The sequence below is a fragment of the Hyaena hyaena genome, unplaced genomic scaffold (assembly GCF_003009895.1).
Source record: "Hyaena hyaena isolate Hyena2069 unplaced genomic scaffold, ASM300989v1 scaffold_29, whole genome shotgun sequence".
Lineage (NCBI taxonomy): Eukaryota > Metazoa > Chordata > Mammalia > Carnivora > Hyaenidae > Hyaena > Hyaena hyaena.
This window is the reverse complement of record NW_024080661.1, coordinates 2,338,094-2,362,329: the sequence shown is the minus strand read 5'-3', so window position 1 is coordinate 2,362,329 and position 24,236 is coordinate 2,338,094. Positions and strand designations below refer to the sequence as shown.

At 54.6% G+C, this 24,236-nt stretch overlaps 1 protein-coding gene across 4 annotated transcripts; it reads left to right on the top strand.

Moving 5' to 3' along the window:
* Positions 1 to 2,389: 2,389 nt before the first annotated feature.
* Positions 2,390 to 12,882, top strand: COPZ2 (COPI coat complex subunit zeta 2). 4 transcript variants are annotated; one of them, XM_039227655.1, is made up of 10 exons: positions 2,390 to 2,524; positions 3,289 to 3,363; positions 5,129 to 5,210; positions 5,765 to 5,856; positions 6,297 to 6,352; positions 7,050 to 7,127; positions 9,831 to 9,882; positions 10,497 to 10,535; positions 11,203 to 11,320; positions 12,541 to 12,882. In XM_039227655.1, the coding sequence occupies exons 1-9, from the start codon at positions 2,414 to 2,416 to the stop codon at positions 11,275 to 11,277; spliced, it is 660 nt and encodes a 219-aa protein (XP_039083586.1). In that variant the 5' UTR covers positions 2,390 to 2,413; the 3' UTR covers positions 11,278 to 11,320; positions 12,541 to 12,882. The 4 variants fall into 4 exon arrangements, with proteins under 4 accessions (XP_039083586.1, XP_039083587.1, XP_039083588.1 ...); XM_039227656.1 differs by lacking the exon at positions 11,203 to 11,320; XM_039227657.1 differs by lacking the exons at positions 10,497 to 10,535; positions 11,203 to 11,320 and having other exon boundaries at positions 9,831 to 9,870.
* Positions 12,883 to 24,236: the final 11,354 nt, after the last annotated feature.

Genomic DNA, 24,236 nt, shown 5'->3' with positions numbered 1-24,236 from the left:
GGGAGAAAGAGAGAGAGAGAATCTTAAGCTGGCTCCAAGCTGAGTGCAGAGCCCCACATAGGGCTTTATCCCAAAACCCTGGGAGCATGACCCAAGCTGAAATCAAGAGTCAGACACTCAACCGACTGAGCCACCCAGGTGCCCCAACAAATGCTTATTAAGTACCTGTCACATGGCAGGCCCTGTCCAGGGCCCCAGGGATTCCACAGTGAACAAGACAGACACATTATCTCCATTCTCCTAGGACTCAAAGTCTGGTGGGGAGAAGGACCATACACATTTGTATGTAAGTAAATTCACAAAGGCAATATTTAGAGACTGAGAAAGGTACAATGTAAGAAATCACTAGGGAGGGGCACCTCTCTGGCTCAAGTCGGTAGAACATCCAGCTGTTGATCTCGGGGCCATGAGTTCGAGCCCCGCATTGGACATGGAGCCTATTTAAAGAATAATAATAAATGGGGACACTTGGGTGGCTCAGTCAGTTAAGTGGCCAGCTCTTGTTTTCTGCCCAGGTCATAATCTCACAGGTTTGTGAGTTTGAGCTCTTTGTCAGGCTCCTCTGATAATGTGGAGCCTGCTTGGGACTCTGTCTCTCTGCCCATCCCCCTAAAAAGAATAAATAAACTTAAAAAAAGAAAGAAAGAAAAAGACGAATTTGGTTTTAAAAAAATGTAGGGGCACCTGGGTGGCTCAGTCGGTTAAGCATCTGACTTCAGCTCACATCCTGAGTGGTTCCTGAGTTCGAGTCCTGCTTTGGGTGAGCTCAAGCCCTGTTTAGCGTGAGCAGGAGCCCTGCTTCAGGTGAGCACGAGCTCTGCTTTGAAAACAAGCCCTGCTTTGGGTGAACCTAGTGTATCTCTCTCTCCCCTCCCCCCACAAATGCCCCTTGCTCACCTATGCCCTCTCTCTCAAAAAAAAATAAATAAATAAAAATAAGGGGTACCTGGGTGGATCAGTTGGTTAAGTGTCTGACTCTAGATTTCAGCTCAGGTCATGATCTCACAGTTCATGAGTTCAAGCTCCGCACCAAGCTCCATGCTGGCAGTGCAGAACCTGCTTGGGACACTCTCTCTCTCTCCCTCTCCCCAGCTCTCTCTTTCAAAGTAAAGAAACCTTAAATAAATAAATAAATAAATAAATAAATAAATACCTTTAAAAAATAAAATAAAATATAAAAGCAATAATAAATAAAATCAATAGGGCGCCGAGACAGAGAACACGACAAGAGAGACCTATCAAGTTAGATTCCATGGGTTAGGTTCCCTTTGGCGGTGAAGCTGACACTTGAATAGTGAGAAGCTCTTCCTCAGCAGAGGAAGAGCCCCCCTGGCAGTCATCTGGATGAGTGAGTGTAGTACACAGCGTAAGAGGCCTTGAGGAGAGAAGAATGAACAAGCAATGCTAAGCCCGAAACCTGGTTCCCATCCCCATTCAACTGCAGTCTTTATTAACTGTACCACCCTGACAGGGTCACACAAAACCTGAATCTCCCCACCCCTTAAAATGTGGGTGCTCATTTTAAACCTGCCTCACACGTCGGAGTCACATTAGGTAATGCACGTAACAGTGTTCACGTGCAAAATGCCCGAGTGGCGTTGTTATGGGCAAGTGGGTAAGTGCCACTAACTTTGGAGTGTGAATTTCCCACTGGCCTTAAGTATCCTGAAGTGAACGTCTGAACTCCGGTATATTTAGACCAAAGAAACCAAAGCATGGCAACGCCTGATGCCACTGGTGAAGCATTTGTGGTGCTAGGCATCTGTCCCGCCCCAGACTGCCCTGTGTCTTGAGGGATTATGGGGAGGTGTCTCCGGGACCACGGCTCCCTTCCTGAGAAGTGGGAGGAAGTATTCTGGCCAGAAGGGCCTCCCCAGAACTGTTCCTGTCTGTTTTCACTCCTAGAACCTGTCCCCGAGACCCGAAGGATGACTTGAGATATTTGTCCCCGAGGTATCTCCCAGGGGTCCAGAGAGACCAAACTGGGCTTTGGCCCCAGGACAGGCTGCGCACACCCGTGCAAACCAAACTCACGGGCCAGAGGGGAAGCAGGAGAGGAAAGCAGGGCTGGTCCCGGGACAGCATGGGGCTTCGGAGAGCTCTGGACTTGGCCGAACGGAGAGGAGGGAGGAACGGAGGAGGAGAGAGGGCAGAAGTGGGGGAAGGAGAGGTGGGCTGCGGGGCGCAGCGCGGAGGGGGGCGGGAGGCAGAGTGGGGAGGGCAAGAGACAGGAAAGGACCACGGGGGGAAAAGGGAAGACGAGCACAGCCGGGCACAGGGGGAGGGCGCCGGGCCTGCGGCCGCGGGGACGGCGCGGGCGGTGGCCTCGGGGGGGCGGCCCGGCGGGCAGGGCGGGCTGGCGGGGCGGAGGCGGGGCGGCGGGCGGCGCTGTCAGCGCGAGGCGGCGAGCGGAATGCAGCGGCCGGAGGCCTGGCCACGTCCGCACCCGGGGGAGGGGGCCGCGGCGGCCCAGGCCGGGGGCCCGGCGCCGCCCGCCAGAGCCGGGGAGCCGGCGGGGCTGCGGGTACGGAGCGGGCGGGCGCCGGGGTCCCGGGCGGCGGGAGCTGGGGTGGAGGGTGGGGGCCGCCAACTCACGGCTCGCGCGCCCGCGAACTTGGGGCCCCCGCCGGCCGCCCGGGAAGGGGGCCCGGGCCTGGGCAGGGGATAAAAAGTTCTATGGGCGCGGACCCGCGAGGAGGCCTGGCCTGAGCGCGCGTCGGGTGAAGATCTGGATCAGTTCGGAGCGGTGATGGGCACGGCTTGGGGGGAGGTGGGGGGGACAGAGGTTCCGCCGAGAGGGGTGAGGAGTGGCGGGGCTGCCCGGGACTCGAGATCCCACGGGCCGTGGGCTGATTTGTGTGCTTCTGGAGCGCCCCCTCTCCCCGGGCCAGGGGGCTGGGGGCGCGCTGAGAGCGCGGGTCCAGCCTCGGCCCGGGGTTCGCTGGAAGGAGGAGGCTCGGCGCCGCTGTCCCCCCGGCCCAGGTTCTGTGATACACTCCGACTTGGGCTCTGGAGCAGTCAGTGCATGACAGAACTTGGGCCCGGACGGACCTTCTGCACCCAGTGGGCACAGCGCCCACCCGAGGCCAGCAGTGGAACATCTCTGCCTGGGAGTGGAGCAGGCACTGGAGATGGCCCGTGTAGCATAGGGTTGGGCCAGAACCAGTTGTGGACCTTTGGGGTCGCTGGAGCCTGAGGATGGACCCCTGGGGCCTGCAGATGCCATAGAGCCAATGGCAGGGTGTCTGTCTTGAGTCAGGAGCCCACGGAGCTCTCCCCTGGTGTCAGTTGCAGGAACCTTCCCTCTACACCATCAAGGCTGTTTTCATCCTAGATAATGACGGACACCGCCTCCTGGCCAAGGTAACCTCCCACCCTCACCAGAAGGCCCCTGAACACACGGTGCTCCAGCCCCCAAAACAGAAGTCCCCACCCAGCTGACTCCCAGAAGGGAAGACCCCCCCCCCCCCCGTGGGCTCTGTGACTCAGAGCTGCTTGGCTTAGACCCCTCCAAAGCTCGTTCTGTGCATCCGCCTGCCTTGTCAGACTGCTGGCCCCTGAAGTCTCCCCTTTCTACTCTCATTCCCTGAAATGTCTTCCTACCATTCTTTCCGATGGCCAGCTGGACCTTGGGCATGGAAGGGACCTCCTGAGGGGTCAGTAGAGTGTTGAACTTGGACCCCAGGAGTCTTAGCCTCCAATTCTAAATAGGCAACCTCCACTTTTCTTCTGCAGTTTGGTAAACACTGAGGATTTAGTCTGAGGAGTCTTGAGAATTTAGCCAAGATCTGGGAGACCGTACAATCCAACTCTTTGATTTCACAAATGAAGAAGAGGTGGTCTAGAGAGCTAAATGAGTTGCCTGAGGTCACACGTATGACTATCAGGACACAGATCGGAACTCAGGTATTCTGACTTGAAGCTCAGGAGGGTGATTTTCGCTATACCAATGTCCAGTTATCTGGTATCTGTCCTCCGTGGCCTGGGTGAACCGAGCTAAAATAATCCAAAAAATTAATGTCTTTCGTCAACACAATCGACTGTAGCAGGGCTATGGCTTCTAAACTAGCTATGAAATGCCTTATAGATGTGTTTGTTTGGGACTGAAACTTTTCGTCTCCCTGATATTCAAATAAGCTTGCCCACCACAGCAGTGGCCAGCTGGGAGGCTACTAATTTGCAGGGGGGACTACCAAGTGGCAAAATCCACATCCAGAACATTGAAAGCTCAGCCGAGCACACTTTGCTCCGGCAGATGACCAGAGGTGGATCAGCAATGCCAGAGACTCCGGGGCCTCGTCCCAGCGGGACCCATCCCAGGTTCAGATTAAGAAACTGAGTCAGAGAAACAGGCTCCCCGAACCCAAACAAGAAAACGTTGATTTAGTGATGCAGGGGGTACCAGGAACTTTCCCTTAGAGAGTCTTCACCATAACCCTGTCTGCAGTCAGACCATCCTTGGCTCTGCCCCTTACAACTGGGAGATGTCGGGGAAATCATCGGATTTCTTCACACGTCAGTTTCCCCATCAATAAAATGGGGATAATTAAGTAGCTGCTACGACAGTGATTGTTGTGGTAAGGGCTCTTTCCTGCAGACTCAGCTTCCTGTAGAAACAGTGTGGCCTAAGCATCTGACATCGGCTCAGGCCACGATCTCGCAGTTTGTGGGTTTGAGCCCCGCATCGGACTCTGTGCTGATAGCCAGCTCAGAGCCTGGAGCCCGTTTTGGATTCTGTGTCTCCCTCTCTCTCTGACCCTCCCCTGCTCATGCTGTCTTTCTCTCAAAAATAAATAAAACATTAAAAAATTCAAAAAAAAAAAAAAAAAAAGAAACAGTGTGACCTAGTGACCACCCCCGTCCTTAGCGCCCTGCACCTCTGGCAAATGTCCAAAAGCTGCCAGGCAATCAGGAGAGGGCTCCCAAATGCAGGGCTTAAAATTCCTCTACTTTTTATGACCTTCTTTGCTTAAAATGTGTGTTTATGGGGAAACAGTGAGTATACAGGCCTAAAGGGCAACAAACAGGAGACGGGCCGCTGCTTGGCCAGCACCTACCATTCCGCCTGTCCAGGGAGGGTCCAGGCTCTGTGGAAACCCATCACCCCTTCTCCTTCCCTTTCTCATAGTATTATGATGATACATTCCCCTCCTCGAAGGAGCAGATGGCCTTTGAGAAAAATGTCTTCAACAAGACCAGCCGGACTGACAGTAAGTGTCCGCCTCTTCCTTGCCCAGAACTCTCAGATGCATATTGCTGTCCTCTCCATCTGTACACATCTGTCCCTGTCGGCCAGAAGTACCCATAGGCTATCCCCTCTTTTTCAGAGGTTCTTTTTCCTCTCCTTCCCAGCTGTTCCTCTCTCCCTTCCTCTAGGGAACTTCACTCCCAATCCCACTCTTACCCCCACCCCCACCCCCCACCACCTAACACACCAAGCCTTTCCTCTCAGCAGAAGAGGCCAATGGCATTGTGTGTTCCCCGCCAGCCTGGGGCTGGAACGAGGCATTGCACATGGTGGGAGCGGGGGGGCTGAAGGTCGACCCTGCGCTGGGTTTGTTGACTCCTCAGAATGAGGCAGTCTCTAGAAATAAAGTAGAGCCTGGAGGAAAGGACACAGCAATCTGGTGGTAGCGTCCCTAGCGCTAGTCTTGTCAAGGGCTCCTTGGAAAGAGGAGGAAGAAGGGGGAGACCAGCAGAGCTGGAAATCAGGACGAGGGACCCAGCAGAGGTGGCCAGACCTGAAAGCCCCCTCCACTTCCAGGTGAGATTGCATTTTTCGGGGGCATGACCATCGTCTACAAGAGCAGCATTGACCTCTTCCTGTACGTGGTGGGCTCCTCTCACGAGAATGAGGTGAATTCAGGAGGTTGGGGTGACAAGGAGGGTCTGTCTATGGCTTGGGTTCTGGGGTAGAAGCTGGGTTCTGGTGCCCCTCCTTCTAGGCTCTAAGGGGGTGGGGAGTGGCCAGAATGGTTCTTTCTGGGATGGTACATATCCCCGATGCCTCTTAGTGTCCTTGGGAACCAGAAATGAAGGCCTCTGCAGGAAGTGTTTGCTTCTTCCTTAAATATCACTAGGGAAGGGTACACTCAGTGTCCCACAGTGGGGCACCCCAGTGCTTTTCAGCCCATGCACAAGGAGGCACGCCCCTGAGGTCAAGCTGCACTCAAGTCTCCAGCCCCGTCCTCTATGGATGAGACAATTGGCCACACAGGCAGGCTCTGGATTCTCCTTTTGACCTTCTTGACCTCAAGCTCTCTTGTTTTCCTCCTCCCATCTCTACCCATCCTCAGCTGATGCTCATGTCGGTCCTCACCTGCCTGTTTGAGTCCCTGAACCATGTGTTAAGGTGAGTGAGGTCCTCTGCCCTTCAAGGCCTTTGTCTCCCAGGCCTTTATACATCACAGAGGCAGGGCCCTTCCTCTTCTCCTGAAGTCCCCAAAAGACTAAGACTGGAGCCAGAGCACCCTCCTCCAGGGCCCCTGCCCTTGACGGGACCACTGTGGTATCACCTAGAGCAGAGCCACAGGAGGGCATGGCCAGAGAATGAGGTGCAGAGAAGCTGGGTGATGTGCGTGAGGTTGCCATCTGTTTATATCAGAACAGAGACCCAAACTCCATTTCGTCGTGTTGTGTTTTTTTTTTTCCTTGAAGCCAAGATGGTTTTCACTGCACCCCCATTCAGTTACCTGATATCTAGCCCAGTGAACATGGCCCGGGCAAACCAAACCAGGATAATCCAAAAATAAATGTCTACAGTCAAGACAATTAACCATAGTATGGCGGTAGCATCTAACCTAGCTATGAAGTGCATTAGGGGTCACTCGGTGGGAGCAGTGTCGATGCACTGGGCAAAGGAGGGCCTAAGGATGCAGACGTGTCCCCTGCTCAGGAATCCCTTGCAGAGGCGCTCCCTCACTGCTCTTGACACTCTCCTTCCCAGTGCTTGTTGGGGGTGGGGTGAGGGGATGGTGGGGAGAGAGAGAGTCTGCCTCATCTAGGCAGAAACCCAGCTTCTCACAGCCACGTGCTGTGTCTGCCTTCAGGAAGAACGTGGAGAAGCGCTGGTTGCTGGAGAACATGGACGGAGCCTTCTTGGTGCTGGACGAGATCGTGGATGGAGGGTGAGGAGCGGGGCCAGGGCGGAGAGAAGGGGGGGCCGCTAAGGGACACTCACAGCGGGAGGTAGCTTTGAGGGTCAACAGCGCTAGACTGTACCAAGCACACTGTTGGCTCTCTGGCCATCCCCTGCCTCCCTCCCCCCGCAAACCTTGGCATATTGCCACTGCTCCCGTCCTCCCACCCACTCATGAGGATGGAGGTTGATTTCAATGTTAGCCAAAGTCAAGCAAGGAAGAAAGTAATCAGATGCTGAACTATGGCAGACTGTTGCATAGGCAGGGTTTGGGGGAATGGTTTGGTCTCCAGTGCCCAGAAGAAAAGGGCAGCACAGGCCCCTGCCCGCTCTGGGAGCTCCCCAGTCTGCTCCCTACTGCCTCCATACCTCCCACCCTCAGAGCTCCATCCTAACCTCTGCTAGATGCGGGACGTGGGCCCGTTGCTCATCCTGCCTCAGCCTTTCTTTCCTCATCTTTCCGATGGGGACTGACTACCTACCTCATGGGGTGTGGGGATTAAATGAGGTGAGGCAGGCGACACTCATGGCCCTCGTTCAATAAACTGCTATGCAGCCACTATGCTTAGGAAGCCGGGAGCTCATACGAGACGGGTTGATTAGTGAATTTCCATGGGAGGTGATATTGAGGGAGAAAAGGAAGTTCTGGCTGTGGGGCAAAGGATAATAGAGACCAATCACCTTAAACCCATGCCTCTTTCATAACATCCATTTTAGAGATGAGGAAACAGAGGTTCAGAGATTCAAGTGACCTCTCCAAGGTTCATGGCGAGGGAGCAGCAAGGCCAAGATCAAACACCTACATACATGGTTCCAGAGACTGTGCTCTTTCCGTGACACTGTCCCCCACACACCCTGGAAGATGGGGTACTGTGGGATTTCTTTCTCCTTCCCTCCTCCTTCCCTTTGTCGACTGCCTGTTGAGGCAAGGCCCTGTGCTAATTGCCGGAACCCCGAAGTGAGTGGGATACGACCAGGCTTTGTGGGATCAGAAGTATATGCAATTTGGTGGAAACTCTTTAAGGAATATAACCACACACACACACACACACACACACACACTATTACAGATATAAAAGTGCAGGGCCTTGGAGGGGCGCCTGGGTGGCTTAGTCAGTTAAGCGTCCGACTTTCGCTTAGGTCATGATCTCGCAGCTCGTGGGTTCGAGCCCCGCGTCGGGCTCTGTGCTGACTGTCAGCTCGGAGTCTGGAGCCTGTTTCAGTCTGTGACTCCCTCTCTCTGACCCTCCCCTGCTCACGCTGTCTCTCTCTCTCTCTCCTAGAAATAAATAAAACATAAATAAAATTTTAAAAAAAGTGCAGGGCCTTGGAAAAGCCCTTGGCAAGGAGGATGTAAGCTTTATATGCCTCTAGATCTCTGAGCACCCCCCTGAGGAAATCAGTTTCCCTCCAAGGAAAATCAGGGAGGTGTCAGTTAAGACAGTGCCGGAACTGGGGGTGTTTCTGTATTTTTTAAAAATGTTCATTTATTTTTGAGAGACAGAGTGCAAGTGGGGGAGGGACAGAGAGAGGGGGAGACAGAGAATTCAAAGCAGGCTCCAGCCTCCAAGTTGTCAGCACAGAGCCTGATGCAGGGCTTGAACTCACTAACCGCAAGTTCATGACCTGAGCCAAAGTCGGACACTTGACCGACTGAGCCACCCAGGCGCCCTGACATGTCTTATGGGTGAGAGGATCTCTGGTAAGGGGCTGCCAGGTGCCCCAGTGATAGGACCTGAAAGAGGCTCTTCGAGAAGTGCCTGTTCACTTCCCTGGGACTGGTCTGAGAGAAAAACTCAGCTTCTGCATTGGAGGAGCCTCTGAGTAAAGGGGAGCACTCAGTCAGTCCCACGGCCTCTGTCCCACCCACAGTGCCCAGCCCTCACACCCGCACCCTGAAGCATACTCACAACAGCTTCATAGCGCCCCCTCTGTATCGTGCAAGACTGACTGCTGGCTGAGAAAAGCCTTGAAACTTGGGTCTGTCGAAACGGAAGACAGATTCTTATTTTAAGTGTTTCACTTCTTTCATGTGCAGTATGGCCCTGTGAGGTAGAATAATAGTGAAACAAGGTGGGATGACCAGGGGGCCTCCCTTCCTTCATCGCATCTGAATCCATCCCTAGACCCAGAATGCGAATCGAACTTTCAAGGGCTCCAAGTTTTTCAGTCTCTGTTTTTGACCCTCTGATCATTCTAGACTGGACTGCCCTCACCCCATTTCAAAACTTTTGCCCAGGGCCGCCTGGGTGGCTCAATCAGTTAAGCGTCCGACTTGGGCTCAGGTCATGATCTCACAGGTCGTGGCTTCGAGCCCCGCCTCGGGCTCTGTGCTGACAGCTCAGAGCCTGGAGCCTGTTTCGGATTCTGTGTCTCCCTCTCTCTCTGACCCTCCTGCTCATGCTGTCTCTCTCTCTCTCTGTCAGAAATAAATAAAACATTAAAAAAAAAAAAAACTTTTGCCCAGTGACAAGTGTGTGACCACCAGGTTTGGTGTGGAGAGGAATCAAAGCTGAGGGCTGTCCATAGTGAGTGAGAGTTCTGGCTGAGGAATATCAGAGGAGGGGACCCAGGAGGGGGGCTGCTGCAGGATGCAGTAAGGGCGGGTCAAAGAAGGGGGAGGCTTAGCAGGGAGAAGCAGCAGAGGGGAGTGTTGTGGCATTGATTTTCCTCCTGGTTTCTCATCCTGTAGCGTGATTCTGGAGAGCGACCCCCAGCAAGTGATCCAGAAGGTGAATTTTAGGGTAAGAATCTTCCTGCATGCCCCTCACTCCCATCTCCTCCAGGCTGCCCTTCCCACCCTCCCCACCCCCTCCCTCCTGGTGTGGGCGGGATGCTAGGAACCCAGGCTTCGCCTGCAGAAGCAACTACTGGGTTGATGCACTTGTGGCAGGTTGGGGGGGGGGGTGACAGTTAGTACAAGAGATCTCCTGCCCTTCCCCCTTTAGAATTCCCAAGTACCTCACCATCCTCCCCAGTCACCATCCTCCCCAGTGGGAAGTACGTACAGACTGTGGAAAGAAAGAAATTCACCAAAAGGCCCCAGATGGCTGCTATGGCCTTGAGTTTGGAGAGTGGGGGGTACAGATAAACCCTCCCTGCCTAGTTTGGCTTCTCAAGTCTGGATGAAACCTTTTCTCCCATCTTTATTCCCCTTCATGCCCTTGCTCTCCATGCACCCATTGACGGGGTCTTGGCTTTCAAGCGGTAGGCTGGGGCGTAGTACAGGTGCACTTCTGGACTTGCTAACCACTGCACTGCCCCACCACCCCCTCCAAAGCCCCTTTCCTTCACCTCTCTTTCTTTACCCAGTGGCCTCCCCTGGCCTTGACCACCCTCTGATGTTGCTTCCCCACAGGCAGATGACAGCAGCCTGACTGAACAGAGTGTGGCCCAGGTAGGCCCCCGTCGTCTGCCTTGACTAGAAATGGGATGGAGGGAGGAGACCAGAACCTCCCGGGGTGTGGGGGACCCAGTGACTATCGAGGCTGAGAAGTCAGGGGTGCAGGAGGGAAGGGATGAGGCAGTGGCAGGCCATCTCTTGGAGAGAGTCCCTGGAGGCTTCCGCAGTCTCCAAGATGGTGCAGAGCTGGGTCTTAATAAATGACGCATGCCTCACCAGCAGCCCACCTCATCTCCTGGCTTGGTGGCCTTGGCTGAAAACCCAGAGTAAGCAACCGCCCTGGAGATGACCGGGTCACTTGTCCCGCAAAGCATTCTGGGGACTTGTGGGCCCCTGATGCTCCCCCCAAACCTGGAAGGGGTAGCAAATAGTTTTCCTCCAGCCCCTCACCCCTTGCTGTTTAGGGTTCCTGCTGGCGTTGTTAAGGGACCCTCAAATCCGTGACAGGATCTAACCAACTCCACTCACCACTTGCCACCTTGCCCCTGCATGACCTGGCTGTGAGAAAGTCCGTCCCAGCCAGTCTCCTGCATGGTCCTGTCTGGGAATGCATGTGCGCCAGGACTCAGGTTCCTGGATCCATGGCCCGACTGGTTCCGCAGCTGCGCAAACTTCCTGCCTGTCAGACTGACTGCTTGACCTCCATTCTGTCTGCCCACAGGTCTCTCTGCCCAGACTAATCCTGCTTCTATGGAACTTCCTGCCCTGGTGCACTAACTACCTCCTGCTGTGGTAGCTAAGGCGGAGATGGACCCAAGCCATCCCGTGTGGAGCCCCAGGTGTGGTGCCCACTTCCTTCACTGCCTTTGCTGCTCACGACGCTGCCTCTCCCTCTTCCCGGTCCCCCGTGCCTCCTCATGCCTTACTGGGAAGAGGAGCCACATGGCAGTTTTCAGGTCAGAAAGAGGCTGGAGAGCAACGAGCCGAGCAGTTGAGAACACAGGCGCTGGTGGGAGTCCTCCCAGGATGCATGATCCCCACCCCCACCTGCAAGCTGGGTGACCCACAGCAAGTTACTCAACCTCTCAGGGCCCCACATCATCGCAGGACACGCCTCCTAGAGTTATTATGAGAATTAGAAAAGCAAATGCTTGGAAACGCTCGTAGCCCACCCAGCTCCTATTTTTTTCTGACGAGGGAAAGTATGAAGACGCAGCACGTTAATGGAATTCTTGAGTGAAAAACCAAAGGAGTGGGAGGTGGTGAATGGGAGACGAAATGAGGGGAAAGTTAAGTTTCTTGCTGGGAGTACAGGAGAACCCCAGGGCCAGGCTGTCCCCGAGACGGGATGGAGACTGCAGGAGGAAGGGACATACAGTGTGGGAAGGGACTTCAGTGGAGGAGAATGAGGCCCGATGGCTGGAGGGATGACCTGAGGGACGTCTCTGGGGTCCCCACCATGTTGGCGCTGTGTGTGTGCACAGTTGTGTGGATTTGTCGCAGTCCCGGACTGAGGCTGTTTTCCTCGGCAGGATGTGAGACTGACCGCATCTGAGCGCAGGTGGCCCGTGGCGGCACCAGGCCAGCCCCCTTTGCCAGCTGTGCCACATCAGCGGCGGGTGGGGGTGGGGCGTTGGGGACATGCTGCCCGCTGAGACCAGAGTTAGGGGGTTTGCTGAGGTGTCTGGGCACAGGAAGTGTCTGGCCTGGGCCTAGCCTCTGCCTAGACGTGGCACTCTGGGCAGGCGCTCGCCTGGCGTGGCACGGGGGAGACGGGGCCTGCTGCCACACCCAGGGCGGCAGATGCGGGAACAGTGGAGGGCTGGGCAGGCCTGGGCCTAGGCCGGGAGCTGGCTGCAGCCAGTCTGGACGGCTCTGTGGCTGGCCCAGCCCCACTTAGGCCTGGCAGAGATGAGCTGCTGCCACCTAGTGACAGAGGGTCACCGGGACACTTAGGAAAAGTGGGCTTGTAGACCTGGCCCTCACTGAAGCGAATTCTGCAGCGCTTGATATTCCCCCCGCCCCCCCAAGTCTTTCAACCTTTTTCCCTATCCCCCAGGTTCTCCAGTCTGCCAAGGAACAAATTAAATGGTCGTTACTGAAATGAAGGCTGTGCATTCAGGGCTTCCTGCCCCCGGAGCATTTCCTCAATCCTGTCAAAACCTGAAAGACCTTTGGAGAGAGGAGAGACCTCTCTATACCCCGAGGCCCTCCCAGAACTGACTCCTGAGGTCTCTGGCCAGGGACTCTGAGATGCAAAGATTTGGCTTCATTAGTGACTCACCCTTCTCACTGCCCTGGCCTGCCCTTCGGGCCATGAGAACCAGCTGAGCAGCCTTAACTCAGACCTTAGGCATCCTTGGCCCCAGAGCCCTAATAAACCTGCTTTGTCCTCTGCCAATGGCCTCCTCGTCTCTGGGCCTGAGAAGTGTGTTTACGTTCTGATACGGGCTCCTGCACTCCCTGGGCCTCATCTTCAGGATGCCCAGTACCAGGGTGCCCCGCCGTATCCCTCAAGTCCTATGATCGGGGAGGGGGTGGGTCGAGGGAAAGGGGACGATTTATCCTCCTGAGGGGGTGTGACACGGATACCACGGAGCCCCATGTGTGATGAGAAGAGCCAGATAGGATTGTGTGACACGGTAAAAAGTAATAACGGGTGATAACGGCGCTCATTCGGGGGAAAGAAGACAAAAGATGGTACCCCTGTATGGCGCATACCTCCGGGAACAAGAGAGCTAAAGATGGTACACACATAGTGACCCTTTTGGGGATTCTTTACGTCATTTTTTCCATTCCCGGCTTCCAAAAGGGAAGGGCGTAAGGCTTCCTCTAGACAAACTGAGAAACAACACGCCCGTTTTTCTTGGCTTGACCGGTACAGCGGAATTCCTAGGCTAGCGTACATCCTCCCTGCAAGTTTGCCATGGCTGGGCCTGGAGGCTGGCGGCGAGGAAGCATCAGCCAGCCCATTCTCTGCGTCTCTGTACCTAAGTCCTCTAGAGTGCTTCAGGGTCCGTCCCGGGACAGCGCAAGGCCCTGGCTACCTTTTTAAGAGCAGCCGCAGATCCACGCCCCGCCCAAATCCCGCCCCGGCCACGCCCAAATCCCCGCCCCGGCCCCGCCCCTCGCCGGCACGCTGCGCCGTGGGGAGCCCTAGGGCCGCATCCGCGATCCTACAGCGCCACCTGGAGGGAAAGGCGGGAAACGCTCTCCCTCCGGGTCCTGATGCCCTGACTAACCCCGCCTCCAGGGCGGGACCAACCCGACTCCTAAGTTCCTCCCAGGCCTCCAACACTGACAGCAGGGCGTTGCCCTAGCAACCAGCACGCTTGACCCGCCCTGCGAGTTCCCCGCCAGCTCCGGCGCACGAATTTCTGCCAGCCACTACAGTAAAAAGAGCAGCGAGCCTTGGATGTTAATAGAAGCTGTCCCTGCGGGTTACCACGTCCTACATTATGAAACACTCTAAGATTGGATATTTATAGTGGCCTTGACTACTTCTGTAATTAGAGAAAATGATAAAGATATAGTTATATAAACAAATACATTGTAAAGCACTGTGTGCATAACCCATTCCAGTAAATAATGCAAAAAGGTAACTCTGAAAGGGAAAAAAGAATATGCAGTTAAATGCTGTAGAGTTCAGGGGCCAGTGTGGCGACGGGAAGTAAGAAGTTCTCCACGAATACTTTGGCAATTATGCGGCCTCATCCGGTGCCCGGCTCCATCCACTCCCTCTAAACGACCGCAAGGTCGAGAGGGGCAAATTAGCTTCCTGGCAACCCGGTGGCGCCTGCCCAGACCCTGCAATTCCAGTTTTGCAGGGACTGGAATAGTTATGCCTGACACTTCACACAAACAGGCTCACCGAATTCCTGGGGACTATGAGATGCTATCCCCATTTTACGGAGGGGCAACACCGAGGCTCTGAAAGTTAAACTGTTTGCGGCAGTTTCCGCAAAGCCGGGCTCAAGAAGAACTGCTGGAGGGAGGTGGCTTTCCCGCGCCCCCTGACCTAGGGCCACACAGGGACTGTACTGGTTTAAGAGGAATGATTGGAGGGGGCATAGTAGCAGAGAGGTGACAAGAAAGGTGTCCTCGCCGGCTGCGACTAAGGGACTACGGGGAAGGGGGTTGCAACAAAGCAGCCGACCCACGCCCGCGGCGGGGAAAGGACAGCGCAGAGAAGGCAGCGGAAGCCGGGAAGTGCGGGCAGGGAGGGCGTGCTGCCCTTTCCCGGGGATCCCAAGTTTGCCGGCCGGGCCCTCTGGGAGCCGAGGCGGAGAGTCCGCTGCGTCCCCGGGCCCCTCGGCGCCCGCAGCCCCGCGGAGCCGCCTGAACGGCGGGCCTGGCGCTCTGCCTAGAGCTCTGCCCGCCGGCACCGCTTTCCCGCAGGTCGCTCATTAGCGCTGCCCCAGCCCGGAGCCGGCGGGCACAGAGGGGAGCGCGCAGCACCAGGCAGGCGGGCGCGCCGTCTGCCCTGGGCCCGGTTTCGGGAACGGCGGTCGGCGGTTCCCGGCGGGAGCGGCCGCGGAAGCCTTGCCTTCCCGTCTGTTCTCCTCCCCAGGGCCCCTTCCTGTCTGTTTGCTTCCCCCTCCACTTTGCCCTCTTGGGAGACCCAGCGGGTCTCGAGTATATACGGGGAAGGGGACTTCAGGGCGCTCCCTTTCTCCTGCAGAATGGGCACCGGGGCAAGTCAGAAACCGAGACTGTCTGGCTTGGGTGCAGACGAGAGGGCGCAGGCAGAAGCACTGGCCCCGGGACTCTGCTCGCAGGAGGAACCCTCGTCACACCTACACCGGGCTGGGAACACTGTATTGCCAGGCCTTCGGGCCCCTTTATACCACTCTGAGCTGGTCGCTCCAGTTCCCTCCACGCGCGCCCCCAGCTTTCTGGCCATTGGCTGGCAGGAAGGCGGAGCTGGTCGGATTGGCTTGCGTCCAGACAGTGACGGATGGCTCCCGGTCGGCCGGACGGCAGCGGGACAGAGCGTGCCGTCGCTGGGAGGCCCAGTTCGCCTACGGAGGAGCCAACCAGGCCTGGGGAGGGGCGGGGCATGAGCTAGAGAGACCCACCTAAGCGCACACTTTCTGCCCTCAATCTACCTTTGAAACTCTAGAGACAGAGAGAGAAAATCTTACCTCTGAATTTCTAGTAAATACCCCTTGAGCTCCAGAACCTGATGTAGGCAAAGTTGAAAATTCTACCCAAAGCAGGGTTGACACAACCCTACAGACCTCCCTTTCCCTCTAGACAGAGTCTTGTTCATTTAACAATATTCCTACATTATATTCACTCATTCATTCATTCATTCATTCTTTCATTCATTCAAGTGTTTGAGTGTTTGCCATGAGCCAGGTACTAGAGAAAGAAGAGAGGGAGACTGATTTAGAAGTGACTGACTCCAGATCTGGCAGTGGGGTCGGGGTGGAGGGCTGAAAGTAGAGAATGGTTTTGGGATCTATAAATACTAAATACTAAAACTGGAAAATATCCTAGATGAGGATCCAAAGAAATGAGAGCCGTTGTGAAACACATGTGGACTTTGATAAGAAGTGCACTACCGATGCAAAGTAGTAGCAGTAGTCGTCGTCATCGTCGTGCTAGTAAAATTCACTTTTGTTTGGAGTGAATTCTTTCAACAGACATTTGCTTACTGTCTGTTCTGAGCAGGTCACCTTGCTGGAAGGTGGTGGGAGCTTCTAACAAGAATTGGAAGACACAGCTCCTGATATGACAGGAAACAAAGTGACATATGCAGAAATTATAGATATTGACAGAGGAGATGGGGTGTTACACCATGGTTTTGTTCTGTCGAAAGAAGTCAGGGAAAGAGACGCTACAAAGTGGGTAATAAAATTTGTAAAGCAGAGAGCAGAGAATCGCTGGTTGAGGAGGTGCAGGTAGGCGAATGTAGCCGGAGAGGGTACACGCGCCTCTGTGAGGGGGCCTGGGGTGCGCTGAGACAGGAGGCTTCTGCCTACAGGTTGCTGCTGGATGGAGGTGAGTGTTGAATGCTATACGCTGAAGAGTCACGGCCACATACTGAGTTTACCACTACTCTGTACAGCCTACAAACACTATGGTCCTCAAAACAACCTAACAAGGTAGATACTGTTAGCCTTATCTTTACATCTGAGGGACCTGAGGGTTTGGGTAATTTGCCTCATGGGACAGAGATGAGATTTAAGCCCATGCTGGTCTGACTCTGTTGCCCATCGCTCTTTGCCCCGCCACAGAGCTAAGGAGCTTGGCTTATATTCTGAAGGCTATCGGGCGCCCTTGAAGATTTTCAAGAAGTTAAGTGACGTCAACTCTGTGTTCTGAGCAAGGAACTCTCCCAGCGATGTGAAATGTGGTTTGAAGAGGCAAATAAGAACTTAGGGTCAGCGTATGACTCACAGAACGCAGTCATTTCCATAACGCTCACTTCTCATTCTTTACCTAAAACAGTGCCTCCCCAGCTTGGCTGAGAATCTTGTCACCAAAGAGCTTGTGGAAGTCAAGTTCCATTCAGAGTTTGAGTCAGAATTTGAAGCGGTGCTTTTGAATTAATTCAGATAATCCTAGGTAATCATCCCAAAAGAGAGCTTCCAAAAGAGACCACTTTGTTAAGGGCAATGGTTTGGATATTCAGGTCCTAAAATATATGCTACAAAGTAATAAATTCACAGTGTAGCTTATATATTTATTTGGTACTCTCTTATCATCCTCACCTATTCCCAGTCTGAAAACACACACACACACACACACACACACACACACACACAGAAAAAAAAAAAAAATACCCAGAGCGACCTGATTCTCTTTGACCAGACCAGCAGACTCACCTGATTCTTTAAAAAATTTTTTAAACATTTATTTATTTTTTAGAAAAAGAGAGCATGAGCAGGAGAGGGGCAGAGAGAGAGGGAGTCACAGAATCAGCAGCAGGCTGTAGGCTCTGAGCTGCCAGCACAGAGCCTGACATGAGGCTCGAACTCACAAGCAGTGAGATCATGACCTGAGCCGAAGTTGGATGCCCAACTGACTGAGCCACCTGGGTGCTCCCTCCCTTGATTTTTAAGGCGTTGAAGATTTGTATCTCATTCTCCTGGCTGCAATAAGTCCTCATCCAGGAAAACTTGAGGATACAAGAAAACTCTGAAAGTCATGGAGGCCATGCCCCTACCTCCAGGCAACAGCTCCTTAGTGACTGACAGGGGTTCCTGAGGTGGGTGTGTTGGGGACGCTTGGAGAAGATATGTAGAGACAAGGGCTTCACTGACAGAATGACTGGAGGAGACTGGCCTCAGGTGCTTTGGGTCCGGTGGGTTAGGGACCATCCCTACCACTCTGGAGGGTCCAGCCCTGGGTTCAAAAGGCTGGGGGTCTCCTGGAACAGTCTCTCCTAAGAGATGACTGGGAAAGTCCAGAAATCAGAACTTGGTGATGGGGAAGCAGATGAGATTTTTAAAACTTCTTTTTTTTTTTTTTTAATTTTTAAGGCTTATTCACTTTTGAGAGAGAGAGTTATAGAGAGTGCATGAGCAGGTGAGCTGCAGAGAAAGAGACAGAATTGGAAGCAGCTCCAGGCTCTGAGCTGTCAGCACAGAGCCCGACGTGGGGCTCGAACCCACGAACTGTGAGATCGTGACCTGAGCCGAAGTCGGACGCTTAACCGACCAAGCCACCCAGGCACCCCAAGATTTTTAAAACTCCTAAGACCAAAACTTCTCTCCGCCTTCTCTGAATGGCAGCAAGAAGTCTCGCCTCTCACAGGTCTGCCCAGAAGATGGTGCTGTAAGACAGCCCCACCTCTTCCTTGCCCAGCTAGGATCCAGTTGGGGCAGTGAAAGCCCGCAGACACCACATCTAGCGGCTTCCCCACCGCCTACCGGCAGTTACCCCACATGAAGCAGTTACCTCTCATGAGAGAGGCCTGAGCATCGATGGAAAGGGGAGAGGGACCCTAGGAGCCAGGGACAATTGCACTGAAATAGCAGAGTCTCTGATCCGTACACTGTCAAGAAAACCAGGTCTCCGTTTCAACACTGGAGACTCGACCCCGCTCCTTAGGGTAGTTGGAAATTGGGAGAGGGCTGAGTGGCTCTGAGCACGGAACAAAGCTTATACTCTGAGGTAGAAAAAGAAAGTTGGGTAGTTGTGGGAGAGCAAGCTAGAGACCCTCAGATGAGGGAGGTGGAGCTAAAAGGTGGCTTCAGGTCACAGAGCTAACTAACATGTGAGAGCTGTAAGCAGGAAAGAGGGTTTCCTGAAGCCCTGCTCACCTCCCTCTGCCCCTCTGCCCCCTGCTTTCTGCAGAACGTTGGAATCTAACACTGATACATAGAATTGCCACGACACAAACTGCCTTCTTGGGCAATTAAAAAAAGAAAATGAGGCTGTTGCCTCAAAATCCCCAATTCACATCTTTTCCTTGCATGTTTTCTTTTTTAAATTATTTTTCTTTTTTGTTATTTTTTTAAATGTTTTATTTATTTCTGAGAGAGAGAGAGACAGCATGAGCAGGGGAAGGTCAGAGAGAGAGGGAGACAGAATCTGAAACAGGCTCCAGGCTCTGAGCTGGCTGTCAGCACAGAGCCCAACGCGGGGCTCGAACCCATGAACTGGGAGATCACAACCTGAGTTGAAGTCGGACCCCCAACTGACTGAGCCACCCAGGCACCCCTCCTTGCATGTTTTCAAGCAGACTGTTTGAGGTATGATTTACACACATTAAAATTCATCCATCTGAAGACTAGATGTTAACTGACAAGTACATATAGCTGGTTTGTATGGTTTCCAGGTACGGCAACTCCAATAGAGATTTTAAAATAATGAAATTAATAAATGAGTCCCCCCCCCACTGCATTTATTTTCAAACAGAGAAAGGAGAGAATATGTACACAAAAGACAAAAAAGCTCCTCGCGTAGATTTCTTTTAACAAGACTTAGGTACATAGCTTACATTTGCTGGGTTAGGTAGAAGAATTCTGTTTCCTCGGCATACGTAATTTTATCTGCATCCGGAGCTGTGGGTGAGTCATCCCACTGCACAGCTGGGGAAAACCAGAGCTACTGTGGTCTTGAAATCACAAGCAGTGAGGTCTTGAACGATGGTGTGGGCTTCACTTGGAAGAAAGGTCTCTCTTCTGTTAGGCCAATGTCCTGGACTCGGTGGGTCTGCCCTTCCTATGTGTTCTCTTTGAAACCCAGAATGTTTGCTAGAACCAGAAAGATGGAGGGGGCATCAGAAGGGCCAGGATTAGGCTGATGGGTGCGTAGGTGGGTAGGTGCATGCAGGAGGGAGATGCAGAATCAGACACACTTCCCTAGGGTCCATTAGAAACTCCGGGGGACAATATTAAATGAATCAGAGAAGGTGAGAATCTTGGAAAACCTTGCGGAGCACTGCGCCCCACACCGCCCCTTCTAGTCCCATCCTCAACAAGGATTAGAACGCAGGAAGCCTGCTCTTGTGCCCCAAGGACGAAACAAGGGTTTACAAAGGCTGGAGAAGCACGCCAGGATGCTGGTCTAGGGACAGAATGGATTTCCAGGACATGGGATTAATACTACTCCATCCTGAAAATCAACCAAAAGAAAAAAAGTGGGGGTCTCTGGCTCTGTACCTCTTTTGTTCTGAGGGGGTACATTTGGGGTCTTCTTCAAGTTCTACCTGAATACACTGAGAGGAGCCGAGGTGCAGCAGGTAGGAAAGAAAGAGGAAGGTATGGGGGCTGGGGGGGGGTGCAGGGGAGAAGCAGGGGAGAGACGAGGAGGCTGGCTGAGCAACAGCCCAGGACTTAGGGGGGCTCCTGCCTGCATCCTGCACGCATACATTCCTGAACACCCCCTCCAAGATGGGGCCCTCGAGGGGATGCTCGACTTAAAGCTCAGGCGCTGGGCAGCAGCAGGAAGGAGGGAATTGGGGTGTCCCAGGGCACATGGGCTCAAGGGATCTATTTGTAGAGCCAGAGGCGCAGAGACTGACATGTGCAAGCAGCTTAGGGCTCTAGGTCACAAGAGAAATAAGGAGCTTCCCTGATGGCAGTCTTACTCTTCCTCTTCCTGACTCACCTCTTCCTTCCACTCTCTTTAAACCTGCTGAATCCCTTAGGCAGCTGGGATCAACATAAGCTAGAGGCTGATCCGTGTACAAGGGAAATAGGGGAGCCTGGAAACAGCAGAACCTGGGAGAAGTATCCGTGTACAGGGCAAGTGAGGGGGGCCTGAAAACAGCTGAATCTGGGGAGATGGAACTGCCTAGTGAGAGAGCAAGGGGGTTCTGGAAACTGCCGAACCCAGGGAGGCCAATTTGTATACCGGGGAAACATGGGGGAACCTGGAAACAGCAGGATCTGGGGAGGCAGTTCGTGTACAGGGGGGCAGAGTGAGAAGCCTGAAAACTGTTGAGGCTGGGGAGGTAGATTCGTGTGCAGGGGGAGCAAGGGGAGACTGGAAACCGCACCATCTGGGGAGATGTGCAGTGTACAGGAGAAGCTGGGGCAGCCTGAAAACAGGGGCTCTGGAGGGGGGGATGGGTTTGTGTGGGAATGCAGTGGGGGGATGGGGGAGCCTGGGGGATCTGATGGGGCAGGCCGGGCAGGGAGACAGACAAGCACAGGAGTGGAGTCAGAGAGGTGGTGATGTGGAATGGGGGGCACAATGATCCCCCTCCCTAGGAAGTCTGAGTTAGGCTCCTGCACAGCCCCTGATCTTCCAGACACGGCAGGGTAAGCGACTAGATCGCCAATGGTGACCCAAGATTTCAGATGGCAGGAAGTGAGGAGAGTGTTTGAGGGCAGTTGCTATCCTGGTCCTAACATGAGCAAAGCCTGGGGAAATGAGCAAAGCCCCAGGGGAGGGGAGGAGTTGGAGCAGGGATGGGGTGGGGGTGGGGGGATGGGTGGGTGGGGGTGAAGAGATTGAAGAAGCTTGTACCATCCCCCAGCCTCCTTCCCTACCCCTCACTGCCAGGGACAGGCCCCTTTCTCCCTTTCCACCAACCAGTCTGATCTCTCCCCCCAGTGGTGCACTTCTGAGTGACAGACAGACAAAGACAGAGCTGCAGACAATCGACTGAGGGAGGCCCCACAAAAGCTCCTTCCCCACCCCACCACCCCTGAGAGAGGCCTTAGGCTGGCCAGGGCCAACGGGAGCTGTCACTCCAGTGGCATTGCCTTCAGGTGACAGGTCTTCTGGAGACAGAGTGACGAAGGGCTTAGAAAAGCCTGAGATTTTTGGGATTCTGCCTGTGCCTCTTGGAAACCAGTTTCCCAGCCGCTTAGTTGCCTCTGAGAGAGGAAAGGGAGGGGCACCAGCAGCCACCACAGCAGAAAGCAAAGCGAGGTCCCCCTACGGGCTAGGTATGGGATCTCGGGCCAGTTATGGGCCCTCTCTGAGTCTCTGTTTTGTCATCTGTAAAATGAAGGATTGGTTTGGATCTCGGAAGGCCCTTGCAGCTCTAACGTGAGGATTCTTAGTAGACCCGGGAGAAAGAGCCCAGAGTAGCATTTCTTCTCATTGGCTGATACTGCTCCGGGACTTTGCAGGCAAACATCGGGAGGAGGTTGGCATTTGGATGTTGTGGGAGTGTTTATGTAAGCTTTCCCTGGTGCGGAGGAGAACTTTTCCCCTTCTCATCACTCGGAGGGGGTCCCTCCCTCTAAACCAGATTAATTTTTGCTCCAACCACCTTGGACTTCCCAGCTGGTGAATTAGCCTGGAATGTGAAATCAACACCAGCAGCCTCACATCCCTCTCCCACGTGTTTTGCTCTCCTTCCGGGCGGGCCTCACCCCTGGCCCCTGTGTCCCCTTTTGTCTGCAGCCTCTGTTATTACCGTGTTTCTCCTGAAGCCAGAGCTGTTTGGAAAAGGTTGTTTGGGTCTTGTAATGAAGCTTCAGAGGCTAAAGGAAAGGATTCTTCTCTTTCAGTAGGAAGACCTCCAGAGTCTGGTCTCGGAAGCCAAGCAGGGTTGGGCCTGGTTAGTACTTGGGTGGGAAAAAGACCTCCAGGTACCCCAAGGCCCTGGGGGCTTACAACCGCCTCTTGCCCACTAGCAAGCCCAGAGAAAGAACACAGTGCATCACCTGTAAGGCTGCCTGCTGGGAGTGCGTGTGAGATCGCCTGTAGACAGAACCCCTTAGCCTGGGAAGCATGAGAAGCACAGGGTGTGTGGGATGGCAGGGGGGGTCAAAGCAACCACAGGCCAAAGTCAAGCCGGGCTGCATCATTTGAGCACCAGCCCTGTGTCTCTCCACTCATCCCTTCGTCTGAGAACACACTGGGTTTAGCACAAGGGGCATCGCTTGGGCAAATGCTCTGACGGCCCCAGCAGCCTCCTTCACCCGCAGTCGGTGCAGGAGACACCATTTCTAGCGTTTTCAAAATCGCAGTGGAAGAGTCCTGACCAGGTGGAAGGGGAACTAGGGTTGCCTGCCTTACCTCTCTCAGGGACCTCAGCTGACCTGCCTCAACATAACCAAGAAGGGGGGGGAGAAGAGCCTCCGGGGACAGTACTGGGAGCTGGGCCGCTGGGGGTGGAAAGAATGGGGGGTATCCGGGGCCGCCAAAGATGGCTTCAGGTGCACAGAACCTCTCCCCAACTGGGGCCAGTCATTCCCAAGCAGCGAGTGATGCGCCCGCAGTTCTCACAGGTCCCAAGGCTGTGGGAGCCGGAGGGGCAGTGCGCTGGGCGGAGGAGGGTGGGCTCCGCTGGGCCGCCGGGAGGCGGGGGAGGGGAGGGGATCTGATTAGAAGCCGGGCCGTATGGCGAACGCTGCGGAGATGGAGGTAATCACTGAGCGGGCGAGACAGCGTGCTCGGCGACAGCAGGCGGCCCGGCCGTCGCCATGACAACCGCGGCCTCCGGGGCGCGCGGCTCGGCGCAGCTCCGCGTCCGCGGCGGAACATCTGCTTTGCACGGGGCTGCTGGGAGCCGGGGGGCGGCGCGGGCGCGGCTGCTCCCCCCACCCCGCAAAAAAGAAACAAATTAGGCCAACTGTCCAATGAGGGGCCGCAAATGTATTTATTAATGCGAGGGAAAGGTTGTTCCGGAGCGCAGTTTGATTAATGTTTGAGTCTTCAGCTTGTCAGTCTGGTTTTGTCTCCCGCAAAAGGGGAAGGGGAGGGGTGGGGTGGGGTGGGGGGCTGGAAGGGGAGTGGGGAGGAGAGAGACAACAAAGCGGGAGGGGATGTTAATAGCCAAATAGGCTCTTTTTCATGTTTCCCTCAGCCTGCCACCCTTGATGGATGGCTCAGACAGAGACCGGAGCGCATCGGGGAGACGCGAGCCCCTCCAGAGAGCTGGGGGAATGGAGGAGAGGGGGGTAGCTGGAGCCTGGCTGGGGTCTGCGGGGATGGAGCTCCCCGGGGGTGGGGGGGTGGAGGAGGGAAAGGAATGGCCCCAGGACCGGGCAACTCCTGGGGAACCCGGAGGGAGATCGTACAAACTGTTTACAAGCCTCCCCAGTTTGCAACCTCTGGGCCGGGGGAGACAGCACCGGAAATCGGAGGTTGAGGGTCTGTGTCCCCTCTGGATTACAGGGAGGGACGAGAGGCTTTCACTCGTGGGGTCAGGGATGGGGGAAGGGAAGACGATGGCTTCCAATTGTCCCTCTTTCTGTCCTCTGCTTTTCCCTTTGCTCTTCCTCCCCCCCCCCATCTTCCCTCCCTTCTCTTTGTCTCTTCTTCCATTGTTTCTTTCTTCTATCTTCCCCTCCTCTCTCGGTGACATCAGCTGGCTGTGATAGGGCCTGCCTTGCT

Coding starts and splice junctions, on each gene's coding strand:
- COPZ2 (XM_039227654.1), top strand. CDS start 2,414: ATGCAGCGGCCGGAGGCCTGGCCACGTCCGCACCCGGGGGAGGGGGCC. Junction 2,525..3,288: donor GGGAGCCGGCGGGGCTGCGG/GTACGGAGCGGG, acceptor CCCTGGTGTCAG/TTGCAGGAACCTTCCCTCTA. Junction 5,211..5,764: donor CAAGACCAGCCGGACTGACA/GTAAGTGTCCGC, acceptor CTCCACTTCCAG/GTGAGATTGCATTTTTCGGG.